The sequence below is a fragment of the Alligator mississippiensis genome, chromosome 3 (assembly GCF_030867095.1).
Source record: "Alligator mississippiensis isolate rAllMis1 chromosome 3, rAllMis1, whole genome shotgun sequence".
Classification (NCBI taxonomy): domain Eukaryota; kingdom Metazoa; phylum Chordata; order Crocodylia; family Alligatoridae; genus Alligator; species Alligator mississippiensis.
In genome coordinates this window covers 146,810,486-146,832,504 of record NC_081826.1, presented here as the reverse complement: position 1 = coordinate 146,832,504, position 22,019 = coordinate 146,810,486, and the positions used below count along the sequence as shown (strand labels likewise).

At 52.6% G+C, this 22,019-nt stretch overlaps 1 protein-coding gene and 2 non-coding genes across 4 annotated transcripts; 2 read left to right on the top strand and 1 right to left on the bottom strand.

Moving 5' to 3' along the window:
• Positions 1-5,021: 5,021 nt before the first annotated feature.
• Positions 5,022-5,095, bottom strand: TRNAT-AGU (transfer RNA threonine (anticodon AGU)). Its single transcript has one exon. It is a non-coding gene; the product is annotated as a tRNA-Thr (tRNA).
• A 4,297-nt stretch (positions 5,096-9,392) lies between these two features.
• TRNAS-UGA (transfer RNA serine (anticodon UGA)) lies at positions 9,393-9,475 on the top strand. Its single transcript has one exon. It is a non-coding gene; the product is annotated as a tRNA-Ser (tRNA).
• A 2,094-nt stretch (positions 9,476-11,569) lies between these two features.
• Positions 11,570-17,077, top strand: LOC132249414 (perilipin-3-like). Of its 2 annotated transcripts, XM_059724488.1 has the most exons (6): positions 11,570-11,680; positions 12,767-12,854; positions 13,668-13,953; positions 14,757-14,956; positions 15,375-15,503; positions 15,612-17,077. In XM_059724488.1, exons 2-6 carry the CDS (start codon positions 12,792-12,794, stop codon positions 15,978-15,980), a joined length of 1,047 nt encoding a protein of 348 aa, XP_059580471.1. In that variant the 5' UTR covers positions 11,570-11,680; positions 12,767-12,791; the 3' UTR covers positions 15,981-17,077. The 2 variants fall into 2 exon arrangements, with proteins under 2 accessions (XP_059580471.1, XP_059580472.1); XM_059724489.1 differs by lacking the exon at positions 12,767-12,854.
• The last annotated feature ends 4,942 nt before the right edge of the window (positions 17,078-22,019 follow it).

The window sequence follows — 22,019 nt, the reverse complement described above, 5'->3', positions numbered from 1 at the left end:
ATTGAGTGGGTAAGGTAACTAGTAGGGTGAAAGTGCTAGACTTTAGGAAAGCTGATTTCAATGAACTCAGGGGATTAGTCATGGACGCACTGCAGAGTAGGAGTTTTGAAGAGATGGGAGCCCAGGAAGGGTGGCTGTACCTTAAGGAAATGATCCTTCGGGCACAGAGGGAGATGATCCCGATGCGAGGAAAAAGAGGGAAATGGGCCAGGAGGCTTCCTTGGCTGACCAGAGAAATCCAGGGCAGCCTGCGGACTAAAAGGGGAGCATATAAAAAGTGGAAACAGGGAGAGATTATCAAAGAGGAGTATATCTCCTCTGCTCGTGCTTGTAGGGAGGCAGTTAGACGGGCCAAAGCTACCATGGAGCTGAGGATGGCATCCCAAGTAAAGGATAACAAAAAATTGTTTTTTTAGATATATAGGGAGTAAAAGGAAGGCCCAGGGTAGAATAGGACCCCTGCTAAATGGGCCGAAGCAATTGGTGACGGACAGGGGGGACAAGGCTGAACTCCTCAATGAGTTCTTTGCCTCAGTGTTCCTAAGCGAGGGGCACGACAAGTCTCTCACTGGGGTTGTAGAGAGGCAGCAGAAGGACACCAGACTACCAAGCGTAGACCCTGAGATGGTGCAGGGTCACTTGGAGGAACTGGATGCCTTTAAGTCGGCAGGCCCGGATGAGCTCCATCCGAGGGTACAGAAGGCACTGGCTGATGTCATTGCGCAACCACTGGTGGTAATATTTGAGCAGTCGTGGCGCACGGGCCAGGTCCCGGAGGACTGGAAAAGGGCCAATGTGGTCCCCATTTTCAAGAAGGGGAGGAAGGAGGACCCAGGCAACTATAGGCCAGTCAGTCTCACCTCCATCCTTGGCAAAGTCTTTGAAAAAATTATCAAGGCTCACATTTGCGAGAGCCTGGCAGGACAAATTATGCTGAGGGGAAACCAGCACGGGTTCGTGGCAGGTAGATCATGCCTGACTAATCTAGTCTCTTTCTATGACCAGGTTACAAAACGCCTGGATGCAGGAGTAGGGGTTGATGTCATTTACTTAGACTTCAGGAAGGCCTTCGATACGGTATCCCACCCCATACTGGTGAACAAGTTAAGAGGCTGTGACTTGGATGATTACACAGTCCGATGGGTGGCGAATTGGCTAGAGGGTCGCACCTAGAGAGTCGTAGTGAATGGGTCGGTATCGACCTGGAAGGGTGTGGGTAGTGGGGTCCCGCAGGGCTCGGTCCTTGGACTGATAGTCTTCAATATCTTCATCAGTGACTTGGACGAGGGAGTGAAGTGTACTCTGTCCAAGTTTGCAGATGACACAAAACTGTGGGGAGAAGTGGACACGCCGGAGGGCAGGGAACAATTACAAGCAGACCTGGACAGGTTGGATACACGGGCAGAAAGCAACAGAATGCAATTCAGCAAGGAGAAATGCAAAGTGCTGCACATAGGGAGGAAAAATGTCCAGCATACCTGCTGTCTAGGAAATGACTTGCTTGGTGGAACGGAAGCGGAAAGGGATCTTGCAGTCCTAGTGGACTCCAAGATGAACATGAGTCGGCAGTGTGACGAAGCCATCAGAAAAGCCAATGGCACTTTATCGTGCATCAGCAGATGCATGATGAACAGATCCAAGGAGGTGATACTTCCCCTCTATCGGGTGCTGGTCAGACCGCAGTTGGAATACTGCGTGCAGTTTTGGGCGCCACACTTCAAGAGGGGTGTGGATAACCTGGAGAGGGTCCAGAGAAGGGCCACTCGTATGGTTAAGGGCTTGCAGGCCAAGCCCTATGAGGAGAGACTGGGGCACCTGGACCTCTTCAGCCTCCGCAAGAGAAGGTTGAGAGGCGACCTTGTGGCTGCCTATAAGTTCATCACGGGGGCACAGAAGGGAATTGGTGAGGTTTTATTCACCAAGGTGCCCCTGGGAGTTACAAGAAATAATGGCCACAAGCTAGCAGAGAGCAGATTTAGACTAGACATTAGGAAGAACTTCTTCACAGTTCGAGTGGCCGAGGTCTGGAACGGGCTGCCAAGGGAGGTGGTGCTCTCCCCTACCCTGGGGGTCTTCAAGAGGAGTTTAGATAAGCATCTAGCTGGGGTCATCTGAACACAGCACTCTTTGCTGCCTATGCAGGGGGTCGGACTCGACGATCTATTGAGGTCCCTTCCGACCCTAGCATCTATGAATCTATGAATCTATGACATAGTTTGTTGTCCGCGAACTTTGCGCTTAATAGTTTGCTTTTAATGGTTTGCTAGTTTGCTTTTAATACCCGAATGCAAATCATTGATGAACATGTTCTGGTCTGAAGACTGAACCCTGAGGGATGCCACTGCTCTCCCTCCACCATGATGACTCAGTTCTGTCAATCAATACGCTCTGGGTCCTACCTCGTAGCCAGTTACCTCTCCACTGGACTTGAATGAAGTTGAGGCCACATTTTCCCAATTTTTTCATGCGGACTTTGTGGGAGACCAGGTCAAAGGCCTTTTTGAAGTCCAAGTATATGACATCAACCTCATTTCCCCCATCCAGGTGGTGAGTGACCTGATCATAGAAGGAAATGAGGTTGGTCTGGCATGACCTGCCGTAATGAAGTCATGCTGGCTGTCCTTCGGCATGCTGCCTTGTGCTAGCCTGTCTGCTATGGATTCTTTGATAATTTACTTCAGGCATTTATCAGGGATTCAGGTCAAACTCCCTGGCCTGTAGTGGCTTTGGTCCTCCCTTTTCCCTTTCTTAAAGATAGGTGTCAGAAAGACTCAGTCTCTCATTCAATTGCTCTCTCTTTCAGTCTATTTGTAGATGACTTTTCTTCACAGTGGTTTCCTACCCATTCTTGATCTGTGACCATTAAATGCATTTGGAAAAGTCCAAAGCAGAATGCCTCTTTCAGAAATGATGCCCCTGGGATCTGGATTTGGGCTCTCAGTGCTGCTCCTGGGATCTAGTTTGTAACAGACTGCCAATGTGGGCTCACCAGATTGGCTTGAGATACTTACCCTGGGCTAGAAACAGTGCCAGTGAACTCGGAGCGACCCCAAGGGTGGAGCAGGGCAGCCCTGCTCTTGGAAAAGGAGAAGCCAGTCAAAAGAAGGGGTTTTCAATCCCCTCATTCGCATGGGAGGGGGTGGCTGGGATTGGGGACCTGCCACCCTGAGCCCTTGTTGGCCGGTTTGCAAGCCAGGGAGGGACTGCCGGAGGGGATAAAAGCAGCCACTGAACTGGCATGGGAGCTGCTGACAGTGCCCTCTCTGAAGAGCTTTGAAGGCCCTGGGAGAAGAAAGCAGGGGCAGGTGGCCGAGCCTCCAGCCCTGCAGCAGAGAGGGAGCAGCGGGCAGGGCTTGGGGCAGACAGCTGGCGCCCCAAGCCCTGGTTATGTGATTGAAGTTCACTGGTGAATAACCTTTCCTATTATTCTTGTTTTGTAAAAAAAGTGTAAATAGTTAAATCAGTTAAGTGTTAGACCTTCGTGGGACCATGGGCTGCTCTGTGGGGAGCAGGGGCCGGCTGGAAAGTAAATTGGTGCTGGCTGGAAGCCCTCCTCTACTCTTACCACACTATCCCTGATATTGGGCAGGGGTGGCTGTCACAGACCAGCTGGGCACTGTGAGTGTTCGGTTCAGTTTCGGATCAAGGAGGCCAAGTTGGGAGTGAAGCAAAGGCAAATTTATTATAGCTTACACACACAACAGTTAACAGAAAGATAAATGCAATAAGCAGATAATGCAGTATTAAAGAGCTAATAGTAAATAATAACAACAGACAATAACAACAGATAGATGGATCGATTCTGTTGCAGGCCAACTGGGCACTGCGAGGGAATCAGCCACTGGGCTGTTTAAAACAACAGAGAGACAGACATGGGTTGGTAACTTATCGATAGTCCCTCGATGCCAGGTCCCTCGATGCCAACTTATCGATAGTCCCTCAAAGTCAGGCGTCCTCCATCGACACTGTCAGAGGAAGATCCCTTGATCAGGATCTGAATCTCACTCATACTGGGAGTCCGGAGTCCGGGCTTGGAACAGCAATGACCGTTCTGTTCCCTCCTTCCTTCCTGCTGGTCACCTGATGCACGTGCTTTTTATACCTAGTCTTATTCTAATCTGCTGGTTTTAGAGCCACTCATAATCTTGCCCTATAGCTGTTACCCTATGGGATTGAAAGGTGTTAAAAATTACTACCCAGACTTGGGTTTATCCAATAAGCAAATTACATGCAGCATCTTCAGGTTTGAAATTAACATTACTTTGTTTAGCCTTTTAGGTGTCTCAGAATATGCTTTCTTGGAACGTGCTTTTCTGGAATGTGTTGGGTGTGCCAGGTGGCTGGATCCAGTTTTTATCGTCAAGGCTGAACCCTGAGCAAAAACCATTAGGTCAGCTAATCTTGCAGCTACAGCTTTGCCTTTGAGGCCCAGTCAGTTCCACAATTAATACAAACAGTTAGTTTTATCGTTTTGGTTAACCTTATGACAGACAAGTTACATTTGTGGGTTACAAGCTCACAAGCTTTATATTAGCTAAAATTACCTGTTAGGAAAAATACTGAACGCGTTCAAGAAGCACATATTTATTCATTATTAATCCCTCTGGTTAGGGCCGTCACAGGTGGCAACTATTGGGCTGCCACCCGGGTTACAAGTTGAATTTCACTTGGGTCTTCCTGCATCAACCAAAGACAACCTTTGAAACATGAGACGGTCTCTTGGCAAGAAGAAAAAAGTCAGACCCATGGATTTCCTATGAAGAATGGGGGTTTACATTGCACAGGGCTGCAGTTCTACTTAGAAACAGGGAAGGGATCCCACTCTTCCTGATGGTTCCCCACTGTAAACACAGCACTTGACCTACCTCTCAGCAGACCCCATTTCTTGTTAATTGGAGACAGCTTTAGTTGTCAATCAAAGTCCCAAGGGGCGGGAAGATGGAGCCAGAAAGCTAGTATTGACTCTAGGTTCAATCCTGTTTTGATGGTAAGAAACCTTCTATTGTGGTGAGAAAGGAAGCAGATACTGCTGGGATTTGAACCCAGACTCCCCTATTTACTGAACAGGTGCTTTTACCAACTAAGCCACAGTGCCCACACATAGGAAATGCTCACCCACCCCTTTGAAAATCACCAGTTTGCTTTGGGAATTAAGACAGAAGTGTTTCTCACAAGTTAAAGAAGTTGGTGGTGGGGGCAGGTGGCCTGAGTTTGAGGCAAGGTCTTCACAGACCTGACCTGACCCCAGGGCCTGGCCCCAGGGAGTCAACGTGACTTCAGCCCAACCTGGCAGCTGCACACCCAGTGCCAGCAGGGCCCCGCTGTCTCCTCTCTGCTAAGCGGTTCCCTCCTCCCAGGCCCCTGCACAAGGTGCATGCTCCTGAATCCATGCTCCAAAGCCGGGCAGTATCCTCAAGAAGCCATGCATGCTCATGGTGTTGTCCTCACATCTGGCATAAATCACAGAGTGGCCCATTCCTGTGTCTTGATGGAGGATGAAGCGCTGGCTCAGGTTTCACAGGAGCTGTAACTTCACAGGAGGAGCGTGTCGTCACAAAAGGCACCAGGAGTGGGGGTGCGGGATTTGATAGTGTCAGAACGTGGTGTGCCTGGACCAGCAACAGAAGTTGCAACCTGGTCCCCGAGGCAGACAAGTGAGTTAGTCCTCACTCGAGCAAGCCACTGAGGGCTGCTATTTCCAGGCAATACCTTGCAGCAGCCACAACATGCTGTATGGCTCTTCTTCACCAGGCTTTCCTCAGAAGATGGCTTCCTTCGTCAACACGGGCGTAGCTTCTTATGAAGTCAGCTGCAGCCAGGAAAGCTTATGCCTCCTTGCATGAGTTACTCCCCCAAGTATTACCCTGCCCTGCCTTCTGCCAATATAGCCATACTGTCCCACCATCGAAGAGGGGACCATCCTGTCTGTGAAGCAGGCTGGGTTGAAGGTAAGTCACAAGCATAAAGGAGATGAAATGCAGCCATATGAGGAAAGGCTGGGAGAACCAGGTGAGGTTGGCTTGGAGAAAGTTCAGGGGGCACGTGAGGACAGTCAGTGATTTTGGACAGCTTGCCATAGAGAGGAGGGAGGAGAAGTTTCTCCCCCCACTGCAGAGGCTGCCGTCTGCACTGAGCGCTGAGACAGACGCTCCGGAACCCCGTCATAACAGCAGGGCCAGGGAACAAGGTGCCCATGGCACCCGTGGGCTCTGTTTCATCGGAGGCGGGGTAGTGCCTGGAGAAGGGCGGGTTTCATCCAGTGCACCCTGCATTTGCGCAGGATGTAGGAGTAGAAGACGATGGTCCTTCCCAACCTCACGACTCAGAGGAGACGCTGACTCCATAGAGCTGATTCATTATTGGCACTTGCCTGGTCCTGGCATGGGCAGGGAGAAGCCCCCTGCCACTGACATGCTGCTTCAGCCACGCGGTCCACACTGGACTGGAAACAAGTTGTTTTGGCCCACGGCTTGTAAAAGGTCGCCAGTCCATGCTCCAAGTCGTGTGGAGGCAGAGACAATTACATGTAGTTAGAAAAATTCATTTTCTTGAGCAGCTGTATCTATTCAGCCCCACTGGCCTAATAGCAAAGACACTGGTGTCTTGGATCAAAGATTCTGGGTTCAAATCTTCTCCCCTGGGGCAATGCAAGGGAAAGCTTCTCCTACAGAAGTACTTACTGGGTCCTCTTCCTGTCTCTGTTGGGGTAGTGGAAGAGAGACCTCTGTGTCCATGTAGGTGGTGAGAGGAGTGTCAAGGGCTAGAAATATGTGGGGGTGTTGTGGTGCAGTGAGAGCATGCTTGGGTCTGTGACTTGTCATTGGAGCTTCTAGTTTCCAGGGCCTTCCTCACAGCTGGTGTGAGGTGAGCATAGCTGGGGGCTCTGCTCTTGGACCGTATTCATGCTTTTGCACGTATCTAGACCTGCACCATCTGCCTTTCAGGTTTCTTCCCAAATTTCCCCTTGCCTCATCTTGGCATCCTACAGGGACCTGCCTGGGCTCTTTCTGCTGCTGCTCTGAGCCAGGCTCCTTCTGCGGGAGCAGCTCTGGTATGTCTCGTTGTGTTTTCCTTGCACTGTCCCTTTACGGCTAACGCCCTCATGCTCAGCACCGCAGGGTTCGCTTTGCTTGTGGCAGTTTTGCAGCACTGGGGACTCCACGTTCTCTGCCCTGAGGATCCAGAGACATTTCTTGGTTCTTCTCTCTGCACCGGACTGGACTCTGTCAAGTCAGAGGCAGAGCAAGTACAAGATCTGCATACATCTACTGAGGCAATTGTTGAGATCCACCCTGGATATGATCCCAGAGAGTTATAATAGGAAATAACTGCTAGTTCAGCCCAGGAGTGCCCAGAGCATTGTTGCTGAACTCACAACATATTAAGCTCCCAATGAAATGCAGCAGCACAGTCTCCCAGCCCGAGGGACTGGGTTATCTCCTGGCTTCTCCCTTTTGTCAGCATGTGAGAGGAAGGCTGTGGTGGGTGCTGCAAGCACATGTCATCACCTGCCTCCTTGGGATGGGAGTGCAGGCAGCGATCAGGGCTGTGGCTGCTCGGCTCGTGGTGTCCCTCCATGGTGTGGGGTGGGAAGAGGCTCTGCCTGTTTGCATTGAAGGCAGGGAGGGGAAAGACAAACCTGATGAATAGGGGGTGAGGGCAAAGACCTTTCTCTTCAGCCACAATCCTGTCAGCTGCAGTATACCAGCTCTTGTCAGCTTTTAGCTGTGTTATGTGTAAGTTAGGCCATATTAGCAAATGAGGCAAAGGGAAGTAGAATAGAAACTGAGTCGGGGTAAAAGAAATTTCTTAAAAAGAGGAGCCAGTGTTAGGACATGAAATGTTAATTAAGTTTTCAGGTTAGCATCCTCTATCTCAACCAACAGGATGATGCAAGATCATCCCCTTTCTCCCCCAGATTGGCAAAGGTCTGTCTGGTAATGCTGGATGAAAGGAGGATAAAAGGAGTGGGATGGAAAAGGGATCCATTCCCTGTGATATGACACCCTCTGGTGTCCTTTGTTGAGGTTCCCACCTGCAAACCTAAGTGAAGATCTAATGCCTCTTAGTACTTAGTCTTCAGATTTCATAGTGTAAGAGTGATGTAGCCGTGACAGTACAGAGATGATGTGGGAGCCAAGGATCTCTCAGGGTGCTCTATCTCACTACACCTGCTGCATAGTTGGGATAGAGTTAGAGAAGCTTTCCAATGCAGGATATTCTTGATCTAAGGAAGACTGTCTAAAGATTCAAAAGGTGGTTTCCCTGTCTCAGCTATGAAGTTGTTCCAACGTAAGATATCGCCCTAAGAAATCCTTGCCTCTCTCCAAATCTGAGTAACACGTCCCCAACAAGCTGGACGGCTCTAGAATTTTTCGATTTTTGAAGATGTAAAGATTTTACTTTGTAAGACTGCTTATTTCTACTTAGATCATGAAGTCTATACACTTATGAAATGCATGTATGTGTATTTGTGTATGTGATTCTGTATTGGATAGCAATACTCCAAGATTTGCTAAAAGTATTCATAATTGGAGACTTGCAGTAAAGATTGCTTCCTCATTCACTCCATTGAAGGAGGCTAGTTTTGCAGGAGAACAGAGGCTGTCAAAAGAAACCCTCATACCCTGAAATCGCCTTTAAGGGCCAACCAGGCTTTGTGGGAGTTGGGAGGGAATAAAAATCCCTCTGGGCAGGAAACAAGACACACGCTTCCAGAGAGGTCTGGAGAACCACGGGGAACAAGAAAACCGTTGTTTGTGATCCGATGGTGCAATGTCAGTGCACATGACCCCACCTCCGAAGGCTGCGTCTCCAAATCATAGTGGGCTCAGGTGTTTCTCCTGGAGTTGTTCAGATCCTGTGAGGGTGCCACCTGGCAGTGGGGGCAGCAAGACACCCTCCACAGGATCTCATCATTCCCCACCGTTGAGAAACTCTGACCTAGACATGCTCTCCCTTGCCCAGCTCCTTTAGCTCCTTTGCTCTCCACACGTCCAGGGCCCTGTCTCTCCTTGGGTGTCTGCAGGTGCAACAGGAAGAAATGTCACATGTTCACCTGCTGTTGGAGTCCAACAAATATCTGTGCAAACGAAGCAGAGGTTTTCTGGATGCTTGACATCCTGGTCTGAGAGAGAGCACTGAAGTGAAGTGACAGCAGAGAGCTCTGTCTTTGCCCCCGCGAGAAGCAGCCTCTCTGGTTGAGGACAGCAAGATCGCTGCCCGGGTAACCAAATGGATGTGAAGTCGCTCCATGGCCACAGTGATAGATTTTGTTTCCAGATTCTGGACTTGGAGCGAGGCTTTTCTTCATCATTCATTGTCATCACTGCTGTCTTCTGCCTCTGGTCTTTCTCTTTTCCATGGGTTAGGGTCCCATACTACAAGACCCAGCTGTGGTGGCCGAGTGGTTAAGGCGTTGGACTTGAAATCCAATGGGGTTTCCCCCACGCAGGTTCAAATCCTGCTCACAGCGTCTGTCTTTGTTTAAGTTCATTCTCCATGCAATGCAATGAAATGTTCAGTTCTGGCTATACAATAACTTCTCAGAGGATGTGGAGAACTATCCCTTGGGCTCTTAAGGAAGTAAGAATATAGTCTTCTACCTGAGGTGGAAAGCAAAATTCAAGCTAATGAACTGGAAAAAAACAAAGTGATTTCTAAAAAAATACAGTCCCAAATTCAAAGACAGCACTGGGTCTACTATCCTCTGCCTTGGGGTTTTAGACTCCCCTTGTACTTTACAGCACAGTAAGATTCTTTTCACTCCACAGGCCAAGGGGGACACTGGGGAGGTGAGGAGGGAGGAGGTATAGGAAGATGGGAACTACCTGCTGCAGCCAGTGATGTCCCTGGCTCACCCCAGCTCCCCATGAAGGCAATTCCCACAGCTGGACTCCTCTGGTCAGTAGGGGAACTCCAGGACAAGACTACGAAGGACTTATTACAGCATGCATCCAACGCAAAAAGAAAAAAAATGGAACCAGTTTCTACAGGACCAACTTTACAAGCCGCAAAACAACCGTCAGAAGAACATCACCAATACGGTACACCATGTTAACATCATACTCGATGATCATCATTTGATCCAGTGGGAGCATCTACGCCAGATGCTTACCATGCAGCAGCCTAATTAGCTCTGCAGTAAAATCTCAGGCAGGACCCACGCGAGAAGCAGTTTGCCTTTTTAGCAACACAAAATGTAGCGGCACAAATCTGTGCCACTGTTTGTGCCCCAGTGCATGCCCCTGCCTGGGTGCTTTGCAGTAGGGCACATTGTCCCACTGTTCCACCTACTGCAAGGTGGGAGGAGGGGTGGTGGGGGCACAGGGTGCCTCGGCAGGCGCTATCTCTAGCCTGCACTGAGGCACCCTGTGCCCCAGCCACCCAGGCAGCGGCACGTGCTAACAGGGGAAGCAGGCAGCCCAGTGCTGCCTGCTTCTCCCTCTCCATGCACTGTGAACCCTTGCGCTGAGGCACCTGCACCCCGCGCACCCCGTGCAGCCGGTCCCCATCTGGCTGCTCCCCTGTCTCAGCGTTTCTCAGCGCAGGGACTCCACATGTCTCAGCGCGGGACCTCCACTGCGGCGCCTCGGCACTGAGGCATGCACAAACGGGAGCAACCAGCCCAGGGCTGCCTGCTCCCCCATTTGGAGGAACCCTGCGCCCCAGTCAACCAGGGACCAGCTTGCTGGGGCGCAGGGTGCCTCAGCACGGGGGCTCGACAGCGCACGGATATGGGAGAGCAGGGAGCTCCAAGCTGCCTGCTCCCCATCTCTGCGTTGGCCCTGGCACGTGACTTTGGCTTGGTTTGCACCACCTTTTTTCTATTTTGTGGCAAACGTTTCAATGTCTTTTACTTTCTCCTCCCACCACTTGTTCTTTCAGTCTCAAATTTTGCTCTGGGTCTCAGCTTTAAGCGGCGTAATATGAAAGCGAAGCAATTTAAAACATCTCGGAGTAGTGTTAGTTTAAGGTGCTGAATGGACTTTAAGGCAGCAGGAAATCCCGGGTCATGCAAACACTAACACAGTCGCGTTGACGTAAACAGGAAATGTTGTTTCCTCTACACACGGCCAAAGTGGTCACAAATTAATTTGCTTCTGTTTGAAGCTGATGTCATTCTGCCAATGCCTAGTCTCCCTCAACAGAATTGTATCAGGTGAGTTAAAAACCAGAACAAACAAGTCACAGTTATGACAGGCACCGAGGTGTGGGAGGCAGAGACAAATTAGATAGCACCTCTTTAGGAGACCAGGAGTTGCACATGATCGGTTACTAAATGTGCCATTAGGGAATGCACCTATTGATTGGCTTAACTATGTGGAAGGCTTTGGATCTGTGTACCCTTGCAGCTCCCTGTTCTGTTACCCAGGCTAATCACCTGGCTGAAAGCAAAGTTAATTAATTTATAATCACTGTGCCAGGTAGGAGAGGAGGGCCCCTTGAGAGCAACACCTAATTGGTCTGGACAGACAGTACCTCTTTCTGATTGCTCTGCAGAGCTGTCTGTCATGTGGGCCCTGCCTGCTGCTGACTTTATCCCAGGTATATAAGGGCTGGGTTGAGGCAGGTGGTGGTGTTGCTGCATGGTGAGAGATTTTGGGTTTGGGTTGTGTGTGGTCTGCTCTGAGCTGTGAAGGTGTTTATATCTTTCCAGTTGCTTTTCTTGGTTTCTGGGGTAAGAATATTTCTTGTGAGGTCTGTTTTGCTGTTCCATTTTTTTAGAAGATATTGGCTGGGCTGGGCTGGGCTGGGCTGTGCAGCAGAATCTGTATTAATAACTCTTAAGGGTGCAAGTTATTAGTTCTTCCTCTAATCTAAAAAGAGCTGATTTGTGCCTTGGGCTGGGAAAAAGTCTCCCTAGTAATTCCTTGGGTGAATTGCTGCTTGACCTAGGATAAGAGCAGGATCCTGGCTCAAGAAAAGAGCCTTAGTACCTAAAGGGGATAGTCTCCCTTGGTGGCTCTGCTCCCTGGGAAGAAGGAAAGCTCTTGCACTCAAGATGCAATACCCACCTGGGCTGTGCCTAGTCACATGGAAAACCTGTGTGAGAGGCAGGCTGTGCTTCAGCTTGTGGTGTGAGGTAATGGCCTAGTTGCCTATGCTCATGCACTAGGCAGTGCTGGTTGAGGTTTCCCAAGAGTGCTGATGACTTGGTGGAGAGGGCAGGCAGGGCTGTGCTTGGAGAGAGGGCGGCCACCAGGAAACCGCAGCTGATCTAGAGAAGGGAGCTGAGGGGTTGGCTTTCCCTCCCCTTCTAGCTCTAGGAGTGGGGGCAGCAGGTAGCTCTTCCATCCTGGCTCTCTGGGCAGCAGTGAGAAGAGGCTACCTTGTCTCATGTGCAGAGGCTGTGTTCCCCATCAGTGTGTCCTGGCCCTGCACCCCAGTGGGGTGTGCTATTGCTCCTATGTTTCCTACTATGCAGTGGATTCCTGAGCAACTTGCTGTGCTGGTGAGCAGGAGTGAAGGCCCAGGCAGTAGTACTTGGCTTGGAAATGAGGTTTTGTCATCCCTGCCCTCAGTGCAGCTGGGCCAGGCCTGAGTGCTTGGCTGGAGTGGCTCTTGTGGTCCGCTGTCTGGCTGCTGGGCTGTCCTACCCTTAGCAAGCTGCATGCTTAGGATAGCCCCCACTCCACTTCAAGGCAACTACTTGTACAAACAGCTGTGCAGCTCCTGGAAATGCTGGGTGGGGGGCAGGGAAGCTGCAGTCTCTGGGGTACTAGAAGGTATGCTGCCTGCTTAGCTCCTTGCTGCTTTCTCCTAGTTTTCAGTGACTCTATTCCCCTGCCATGGCCTCCAAGGACAGTGATCCCCGGGCTGCCATCTCTGAGCCCCAGGGGCAGAAGCAGCAGGTAGGTGCACCCTGCAGTGCTGGGGCTGCCTGGGGTGGGTGTGGTCCTGCTTGGGACTAGGGACCCTGCTCCCGAGCAGCCCAGCCTGGTGCTGGTGCCAGCTGTTGTGAGCCGAGAGTGGGGAGCAGGCCCACCCTTGGCAGGGAGTGGGCTCTGCTCGGCAAAGCTGAGGGACTGGATGAGTCCCCCTCGGCCCCAGAGCAGTCAAGTGCTGGCTCTGCCCACCCTGAGACCTCCTCTTCCTGTGGGGTGAATGTGTGACCGTTTGAGCTCAACGGTGAATAAGTCAATGTATATGCCTGAGGGCAGTTGTCCTATCTGGCCATGTGGAGAAGGAGGGTCCTGGAGGTCCAGTTCCTAAGGTAGCCATGAAAATGGAGTCGGTTGAGGGTAAGTGGAGCTGAGCAGGAACTGGGGCGTGTAATCCTCCACAATGAGTCTGTGGCCAGCTTGTTACAAGGCTGGAGACTCAATGGCAGGACCAGTGAAGGCTGTGAATATTTTCCACAAGCCTTGGAGGCTGCAGCGGCAGGGGGCTGGTCAGCCCTGGTCCAGCTCTGCTTCCTGCTGCAAGGTTGGGAGGCAATGTCCACAATAATCCCTCTGCCCCATGGGAGTGAGGACCCTTTCTGAAGCCCTGTGGCTCCGTGCCACCTGTAGAGCCTCGGGAGGAGGCAGCCGTGAGGTTATTGCTGACAGAAGTCTTGGCAGCATCTTCAAGGAGGCGGACAGGCCCTCCTCTACCCAGCTCCTGTCATCTTCCCTATGCAGCCCTGTGCTTCCAATGCAGTAAAAACTCTCTCCCTCCCCTAGGTGCCTGCAGAGGCCAAGGACCTGGATGCAGCTCCAGTGGCAGTGGCCAAGGATGCTGTCTGCAGCACAGCTGCTGGGCCCAAGGCTGCAGTGTCCAGCATGGTGGATGTAGCCAAAGCAGCTGTCCAGGAGGGTGTGGAGAAGACCAGATTGGCAGTGACCAGCAGCGTGGATGCTGCAGCGGGCTTGTCTGTGGGCCAGAAAGTTACAAGTGACCTGGACCTGGTGCTGGGGAAGACAGGGCAGTGGGTGGACCACTACCTCCCCATGACGGCTGAGGAGCTGGGTGAGGAGACTGGTACCAGGGAGGGGGAGCTTGGCAGCTGGTGGCTCCATAACCAGGGCAGTGGGCATCCTACCCTTGTGGTCACTGAAGCTACTGACCTTCATGGCTTGAAAAGCCTTTCCCAGTCTTGTGGGATCTCCCTCTGGCTGCTCCTGGCACACATGGGGGAACTGGAGGACGAGTGAGGAGCTGGATTGATTCCAGCCTGTTCTCCTTCCCTCCAGGAGGGCTACCGCTTCCAGCGGGCAGTGCTGCACAGCCAAAAAGCTGTGCAGGAAGTGGCGACCATTGCTTTTTGCTATTTGAAGTAGTACAGTTGGGTTAGTGCAACACGAAGTGGCCACAAACACTGGGCAGGGGTGTCCTGGTCCAGGTTGCCCCAGCTCCAGTTATGCCATGGTGAGCAGAGCCTGGAGGCACTTGTGGTTCAGAGGCTGCTACTTGAGCCCTCTGAGGGTCCCACAGGCGGGATGACACTATGCAAGCCCCTTTGTAGGGCTTGGTTGGAGTTAGATTGTTTCACTGGGGTGGAGGGGTCCTCAACACTTTGGGGGCAGGGAGGCTGTGCCAGGCTTTGGAGGCATCCTCCTAACCCCCTAGCTTACACCCTCTCCTGCTCCCCCCCCTAATGCAAGGCAGCTGTGCCATACTTGCTTTCCCATGGGTTCACTGTCCTCACAAGCTCCCTCAGGGGCCCTGACCCCCCTTTTTCTCCCCCCCCCCCCCTTGCCTGGGCTAATGCTTGAGTCTGCAGGTCCTGACTGGTCCCCACTGATGGGGTGGTTTCTCCTGCTTTCTTCCAGCTGCACTTGCTGCCTCTGTGCAAGGGGCAGAGGTGGCTCCACTGGAGCAGCAGAAGCAGCAGCAGAGCTACTATGTGTGCCTGGGCTCCCTCTCTACTCGCCTGCAGCAGCGAGCCTACCAGCACTCCCTGAGCAAGATGAGGAGTGCCAGGCAGAGCGCCCTGGAGGCCCTGGTCCAGCTGCAGCAAGCTGTGGACCTGGTAGGGCCTCCCTTCCTGCAGCACCCCTTCCTCCTCCCAGGGTTCAGGGCGTTGCAGGAGTTGGCTTGCAGGAGCTGGCCAGCCTGGATGTGTACCTGGACAAGCGTGCCGGCAGGGGCTGAATGTGCAGGGTTTAGGTACAAAAGGATCCTGAAGGACCTGTGGTTCGGGTGTCCCCTCCCTGCCCCATTTGGGCATGGGATCAAGTGGTCCCTCTTTCCCTAGCCCTTAGCTTGCCTGAGAACCTAAGTCTCCAGGGCCTGCTGCTTGGGGAGGACCTGCCTTCCAGTGAGGCCCGGTGGTATCTCTGCTCTAGTACCATTGGCTCCAGAAGGCATCTGTGGCTGCCTAAGTGGAGGAGGATGCTGTGGGGGTGTTGGCACTGTCCTGCCTTGTAACCTCATCTTGTGTGCCCTAGATTGGCTCAGCCAAGCAGACTGGGGATCAGATGGTGCACGACAGCCAGGAGAAGCTGCAGCAGCTGTGGCTGGAGTGGCGCCAGGGCCAGCCAGGAAGCCAGGAGGGGGACAGCACCCCACAGCCTGAGGTAGGAGTGCCCCTGCTCCAGAGCAGCCTGGCCATGCCCTGGGGCAAGTCTTGCCCCTAGGGAGCCTGCTGAGGCTTTCTCTCACTCTGGCTCCATCTCTCCCTGCAGGAGATGGGATCCCAGGCTCTGGCCACTGTCCAGACCCTCCTCCAGCAAGAGCAGGATGCCTGGCAGAGCCTGATAGCCAGTATCCAGGGGCTGCCAACCAGCATGCAGGAGCAGGTCCAGCAGGGCTGCCAGCACCTGGGGGAGCTCCAGGCTGCCTTCTCCAGTGCCCCGTCCTTCCAGGAGCTGCCTGAGGGGCTGCTGAGCCAGAGCAGGGAGAAGCTGGCCAAGGCCCAGGAGTGCCTGGATGATCTGCTGGAGTATGTGATTAAGAACATCCCCCTGACCTGGGTTGTGGGGCCACTTTCTCCTGCTGGAGGCTCTGCAGAGCAGGTGGAGGAGCCTGCAGGGGAAGGGAAGGTGGAGCCCTGAAGAACTAAACCCCTCTTGGGTTATGCCTAGTAAAGGGGTCCTTTCTCTCCAAGGGATTTGATTCAAGCTGTGAAGGTGGGGTAGTCTCATCATCTTCCTTCTGATGGGCAAGTCTTTTGCCCTCCCCACTGAGCTGGGTATTCACTTGGGTGTCCCAGAAAGGGCTGCCTTTCCCTGGATGGCTCTAATCCTGCTGTACCAATTGGCCTGTCAGCTGCCTCCTGATCGAAGGCTTCTTCTGCTCCAAATCCCTTGCCTGCCTTGTGCCTGTTTGGTTGCTGGCTTAGTGTTGATCACTGTTGCATTCACAGCCTGTCCTGAACATGTTCTTCCACCAAGTTGCAGGGAGGAAAGGAGTCCTCCTGAAGCAGTTTTGTAGAGGGGATGGTTTCACCTGCTACTAGAATAAATGCTGCATTTGAAAAAATGCTCTCCTAATTGGCTTCTAATTTGTTGGTCCCCAGCAACTCCTGTTCCTGCAGTGTCTCCCTTCCCCAGTTGACTTCCTCATCCTACTGCTGGAAAGGAAGCAGCTCATTCTCTTTTTTTCCTCGTGGCCTTGTCTCACTTGTTCCAGCTTCCTGCGTTCTATTATTCCTTGCTCCTGTTGTGCTTCTCACTTCCTCCAGTTCGTTACAGGAAACAGGAGGAGGAAGCAAGGCACCTGGTGTCCCTCTGTGTTTTGCCCACTTCCAGGAAGCCTGCAGGAACTATGTATACTTTTTGCCCTTTTCCCCTGCCTTCCTTTCTTCCCTAGTGCAGCAACTCCTTTCCTTCCTAAGAAGTCTCGGGGCTGAAAGCAGGGCATGTGGCTGAGAAGCTGGGTGGGGATCTGCATCTGAGGGCGGGAGGGCTTGGGGCTGGGACCAGGATGATGGGTTGGGAGAGCATGGGGCTAGGGCCTGAGCAGGAGCCGTAATCTCCTTGTTCCATCCTTGCCTGTTGAACTGATGCTGGTTGCATGGTGGGCCGCAGCTCTGCCCCAATCCAATGCTGTTACAGCCCCATAATCACAACTTCTGGTCTCACTTCCTTTCCTGCTTCTGACTGCAGTTCTCCACCTGGCTACAGCCCTATCCTAATACCCCAACCCATCTGCCTCACACCCATGGCTGGGGGTGAAGCCTGTGTGGGCTGGGTGATCTGTCCAGTGGAGCCAGGCTAGGCTTCCCACCCATCCCTAATTGGGTGGGACAGTCCTGGAATGAGAACACCAAGTCCTAGGCTGCATGACTTGGAGATGACACTTGTCTGGGGTTCACAGCATCAAGCAGGGATGTGGGGTTTCTGCTCACCACAGGAGATGATGGGCTTCCTCTTGTAGGCTGGCAGTGTTCTAGTTGGCAAAGGGCTGCCAGGAGCAGGCTGCAGGGGGGCCACGTGCATGTGTGGTGCATGGGGTCTGGGCATGGAGTGGGTGGAGCCCTGGCCAGTTTGCTGTCACTGTGTGCATTCCCCAGGGTGGGGTATGGAGGGGACATGTGCCCCCTCCAGATTTCTGTGCAGGGTGGGGGTGGATGCAGGCTGCCTGCTGCAGTCTCAGGGTTCCCTGCTCTGCTGTTGTCCCCTGGGAACCCCACATAGGCTGTACCACCATGGCAAGGTAGTTGGAAGGAGCTATTACCAGGGCTGCTGGGAAACGGAATCAGGTAGCTGTACTGCCCCCAGCCTGCTGCACAGGTCGGGGTGGCAGGGCTGGCTACATGTGCCAAGGCCTGGGCTGCTCTCCATGCCTGGACTGAGCAGGGCTGAGGGCCCCATTGTGGGCTGGCCAAAATGCCTTGACACAGCCCACAGTCCAGATGCAGTGTGACTTGCCTATCCCTATTCTAGGAGCCTCATCTCTTTCCATTGCTCCCGCCTGCCTCTCTTTAGAGTGAATCCTTCTCTGGTGCTGCGGGGGGCCTGCACTGCTCTTAGGTAAGCAGAAGGATCTCGGGCTGAGTTGCCCTTTTCTTGCCTTGAGACCCTTGTATTGCCCCCTGTCCCTTCCTCGTTTTTGAGGAAATGCTGAACTCCACCCTTCCCAGCTCACTTTAACCATGGGCAGTTCTCGGGCTCATAAAGAGATCAGATGTTTTACTCCATCAATGCCAATGGCCACAAGGGGCAACCTGTGCACTTTTGCCTGCCTGGCAACACAGGGACCTGGAGAGAAGGGGTGGAGCTGCCAGATCTCTTCTTGTAACCTGTAACAAATGCTTGCTCCAAATTACTCTTGTACTGAGCTGAGAAGAGTGCAGTGACTTGATGTTTCTGGCTCTAAGCTGGGCCTACCCTGAGAATTAAAAATGCATCGGACCAAGGGAGCTGCTCTGAGCCCCGGTGAGAAGCAAACAAGCCTGGTCTGTGATGGCACCTGGCACTCGCAAGGAGCAGTCACGCTGGCTTTTGGGAGGACAAGACTCCCTAAGGAGTGGTGTCTCTGCAGCCACCTGGTGCTAGTGTTATGCTTCCCAATCATTATGGCTTCCCTTCCCCACCTCATATGCCTGTCCTTTCCTTGTCTCAAAATACCCAATGGCCATGTGAATTGATATAAGCAAATCTCTTCCTCCTTTCGGTGGTTTCAGACCCCAAGGAGCTAGTGTGTGTGTCTCCAGCATGGAAGCCAAGGCTGGCTGCAAGGGCGATGGTGAGCAACAAGGTAACTCAGGGCAGCTCTAATCAAAGATGATTCCTTACCCGATATAGAGATGACCCTGGCTGCAGTGAGCAGCAGTGGAAGAAAAAGCGCTTGGAAAATCTTCTGGTTTGACTTCACCTTTCTGTTTAGATCCCATCCAGATTTCTTTCAGAAAATAGCTGCTGATACTGGAGTGAGTGTCACCCAAAGCCTCCGGTAGAAATGGGGAATCTCTGCAGTGCTGTATGCCACTTTTCATCGATTTCCTCCTTATCCCATGAGGAAGAGGAAAGGGAACAAGAAGCATTGTCGAATGTGCCTAACACCAAAAGGAGTGCACTGCAGATGTCTCTATGTGGCCAACTGCTCGAGGCAAGCGTGGTTGTCCACCTAGTACAGGGGTGGACAAATGGCAGATGTGGCCAGTGGCTGGACTCCACTTCCTAGCAGCCCCTGCCTGCACCCCTCCTTGCTGGTCTCAGTGGAGACCCCCACAGCAGTGGGGCCACAGGGCCTGGCCCTGTGCTGGCATAGCCCCACACTGTCAGGGCCCTGCCACTCCTGTGGTCTTCATGGAGGCCAGCTAGGAGGGGCATGGGCAGGGCCCGTGGCAGGGCAGGAGCTGGGCAGGGCCCAGGCCAGGATCTGGCAGTGGGCATGGTGTGGGTATGGGGCTGGAGCTGGGGTGGAGCTGCAATGCATTCCCTGCATGCCTCCGCCTCTGGAGCCCACGCTCGTTGCAGGGGCATGCGGGCAGGGGATAGCAGCTCTGCCCTGACCCTGGCTTCCCCAAAACTGTATTCTCCCCATCCATGCCTGTACCTCTTGCTCCTGGATACAGCCACATTGTAGCTGCCTAGCCATGCCTCCTGCTCATGCAGGTCCCACCTCTGGCAGTGGGTGTTGCAGGGGAGGGAGCCAGGGCAGCGGGGCTGGGTCCAGCAGGGACAGCCACAAGGAGCTGCTGCCATAGGCACTGCTGGGCAATGGAGTCTGCTGTAGAACAGAAGTTACCCACCCCGATCTAGTAGCTTTGCTTGTGCTATCCGTACACCTAGGAGCCCCAGACATAGGCTGGGACTGCGCTGGGGTTAGTGCTGTGAAGGCACCTGGTACAGAGGTGGTCCCTGGTACTTGCGTTCTGTTCTAGTGAACGTGGACCTGTGCACATGAATGTGTCCCCTGAAAGGATGGACCCAGGCATCTTGGTACCCATGATGCTTCGTGATGTTCTCAATAAAAGAAATCAGGGGTAAAACTCCCCCAAACGAGGATGGTCTGATTCACACGTTCCCATTGATTCAAATTTGCCCACAGGCAGGTTTGGCCATACATGGGTCCATCAAGGTGAAAAACTACAGCACTGTCTCTACCAGGATCTTACTTTCCTAGTCCCTATTGATGTCCTCCCTGGAGTGTGTGATCTCAATGGAAAACCCACAGCTTTGTGCAGTGGAGGCCAATTTTAGCATGATCCAACATCTGGGGCACGGTGAGAAGAAGAAGAAGACGCAATGGGTTATGGAAAACTGCAGAAAATAGAAGGGAACCATAAAGAGCAAACAGGTTCATGTCAAGGAAGCAGCCACAGCTGCCCAGCAGCCCCAAGAAGACTGCAGCTGTCTGCTGCCACTATTTGTTCAGTGAGGGGGAATCCAGTCTCCATGCTCCAGGCCTCTTTGGGTGTCAGTCATGTCACAGATCAGGGCATTTTATTTGCAAATACAGGTGAGTTTTCAAGCTGAAGATGATTGGAGGGTGTGTGGGCAAGCAAGGTACTGACTTGCAGGGGTGGAAGATGAGAGACTGCTGTCCCTGTCCAGAGCACAGAAACTGCTTGTGGGGCTTCTGGATGTTACTGTCCCTGTTGGAAAATGATAGGTGCAAAGACCTGCACCCACAGGGCCTAGGGAGGGTCATCCTCACCCTAATGGCAGTCTGGGGGAGCTGGTATAATAAAGCATGGAGAGGAGCCTGTTGGCCCATCTCCCATGTTGGGAAGACCCTCATGTTTCTGCGAGATGTTGATTTCTCTTTCAAAAGCTAGCTTGCAGTTGGGGTGTTTCAAGGTGGTAGATGGAGTTAAGATATCACAAGAACTGTTTCGAAGTGGGGAGTGGAGTGAAGATGGTGCAGAGGCAGCTTTGATTCAGCGATCAGAGTAGAAGCATGATCAGAGTAGAGGCGACAGCAGCTTTGCTGAGGTGCTCCCCTGAAGGCCTCCCTAAGTGGCACGTGAGCTGGGATTGCTCTGGCTGGGAGAGCCCCCAAGGCAAGATGTCCCTCAGGGGTGAGAGAGAGTCTGGCCCGGACTTCAGGCTCCATCATTTTGGGCAAGGAACAGAGTAACACAGGACAGGAAGAAGTGACTCTCGAGCTCAGGGGCCACCCACAACCCGGTGAGGAAGATTAATTTTAGCAATGTGTTCAGCTGGCTTCCCTGAGTTGGTGCCATGCTGCTTTCCTTCCCCTCCTAGTTCAGCCCTGTTTCTTTGAACCCTTAGACTCATTTCTGGCTAGTGGAAAATGTTGCTTGTTGATAGCCTTCTTTCTGTCCCCCATAACCAATGGTGACATTTACTTTCCCCGGCTCTGGCCAGCACTCAAACTGGCACGTGGGTTTGTCAGGACGGGATGCCTCTGGTTGAACAGGGCTTCATTCACTGCCACAGGGTGCCCAGCAGGAACAGGAACTATCTCTGCCCAGGCCTGCACTTCTGCCCTAGTGCAGAATATGTGCCCAATAGGCTGTGTGCTTGTTCCCCTGCCAGCTATAGGGACTATGCAAATGGTCTCCCTCTGCCCCCTCTCCCTGCAGGGTGGCGCACACTGTCACTGAAAAACACACTCGACTTGTTTTCTAATCTCACCGAATGCTGTTGGTGCCTCAGGCCTGTCATTTGACTGGCCTTTCTTCCTTCCTTTCTTGAAGATTGGCACCGCATTGGCATTGGCATCTCGACACAGACTCTATGCCAAAGTGTGCAGGAACATCTAGCGCAAGGCTTGAACTGGCACGCTGGTCACTAACAGCGTGTTGCACTTTGGCAGGGGAGTTCTCTGGTTACAACTTTAGATGGCTTCTAAACTGGTGCAGCAATGAGCAAAAGATGATTAGCAGATCCCCACTTCAAAGAAGTGGTTAGTTGAAAATCCTGATGAATGACAATATTATAAGGGTTCTGATGGAAACAGGACTCAATCCTCAGCTGCTATAAATGGGTGCAACTCCGCTGAAGTCACTGGGACAACAGCCAACCAATTTAAAAAGCATCACTGGTTACCTGGTCAGAGGAGCAGGGGCTTTTCCCTCCCCCACCCAGGTGACCAGAGGGACCACACTCTCGGCACCAGGCTTTTGTCACGTAGGCAGGGAGGAAAATTCCCCCCTCCCTTACAAATTCGACCCCAGT

Coding starts and splice junctions, on each gene's coding strand:
- LOC132249414 (XM_059724488.1), top strand. CDS start 12,792: ATGGCCTCCAAGGACAGTGATCCCCGGGCTGCCATCTCTGAGCCCCAG. Junction 12,855..13,667: donor CCCAGGGGCAGAAGCAGCAG/GTAGGTGCACCC, acceptor TCCCTCCCCTAG/GTGCCTGCAGAGGCCAAGGA. Junction 13,954..14,756: donor CATGACGGCTGAGGAGCTGG/GTGAGGAGACTG, acceptor GCTTTCTTCCAG/CTGCACTTGCTGCCTCTGTG.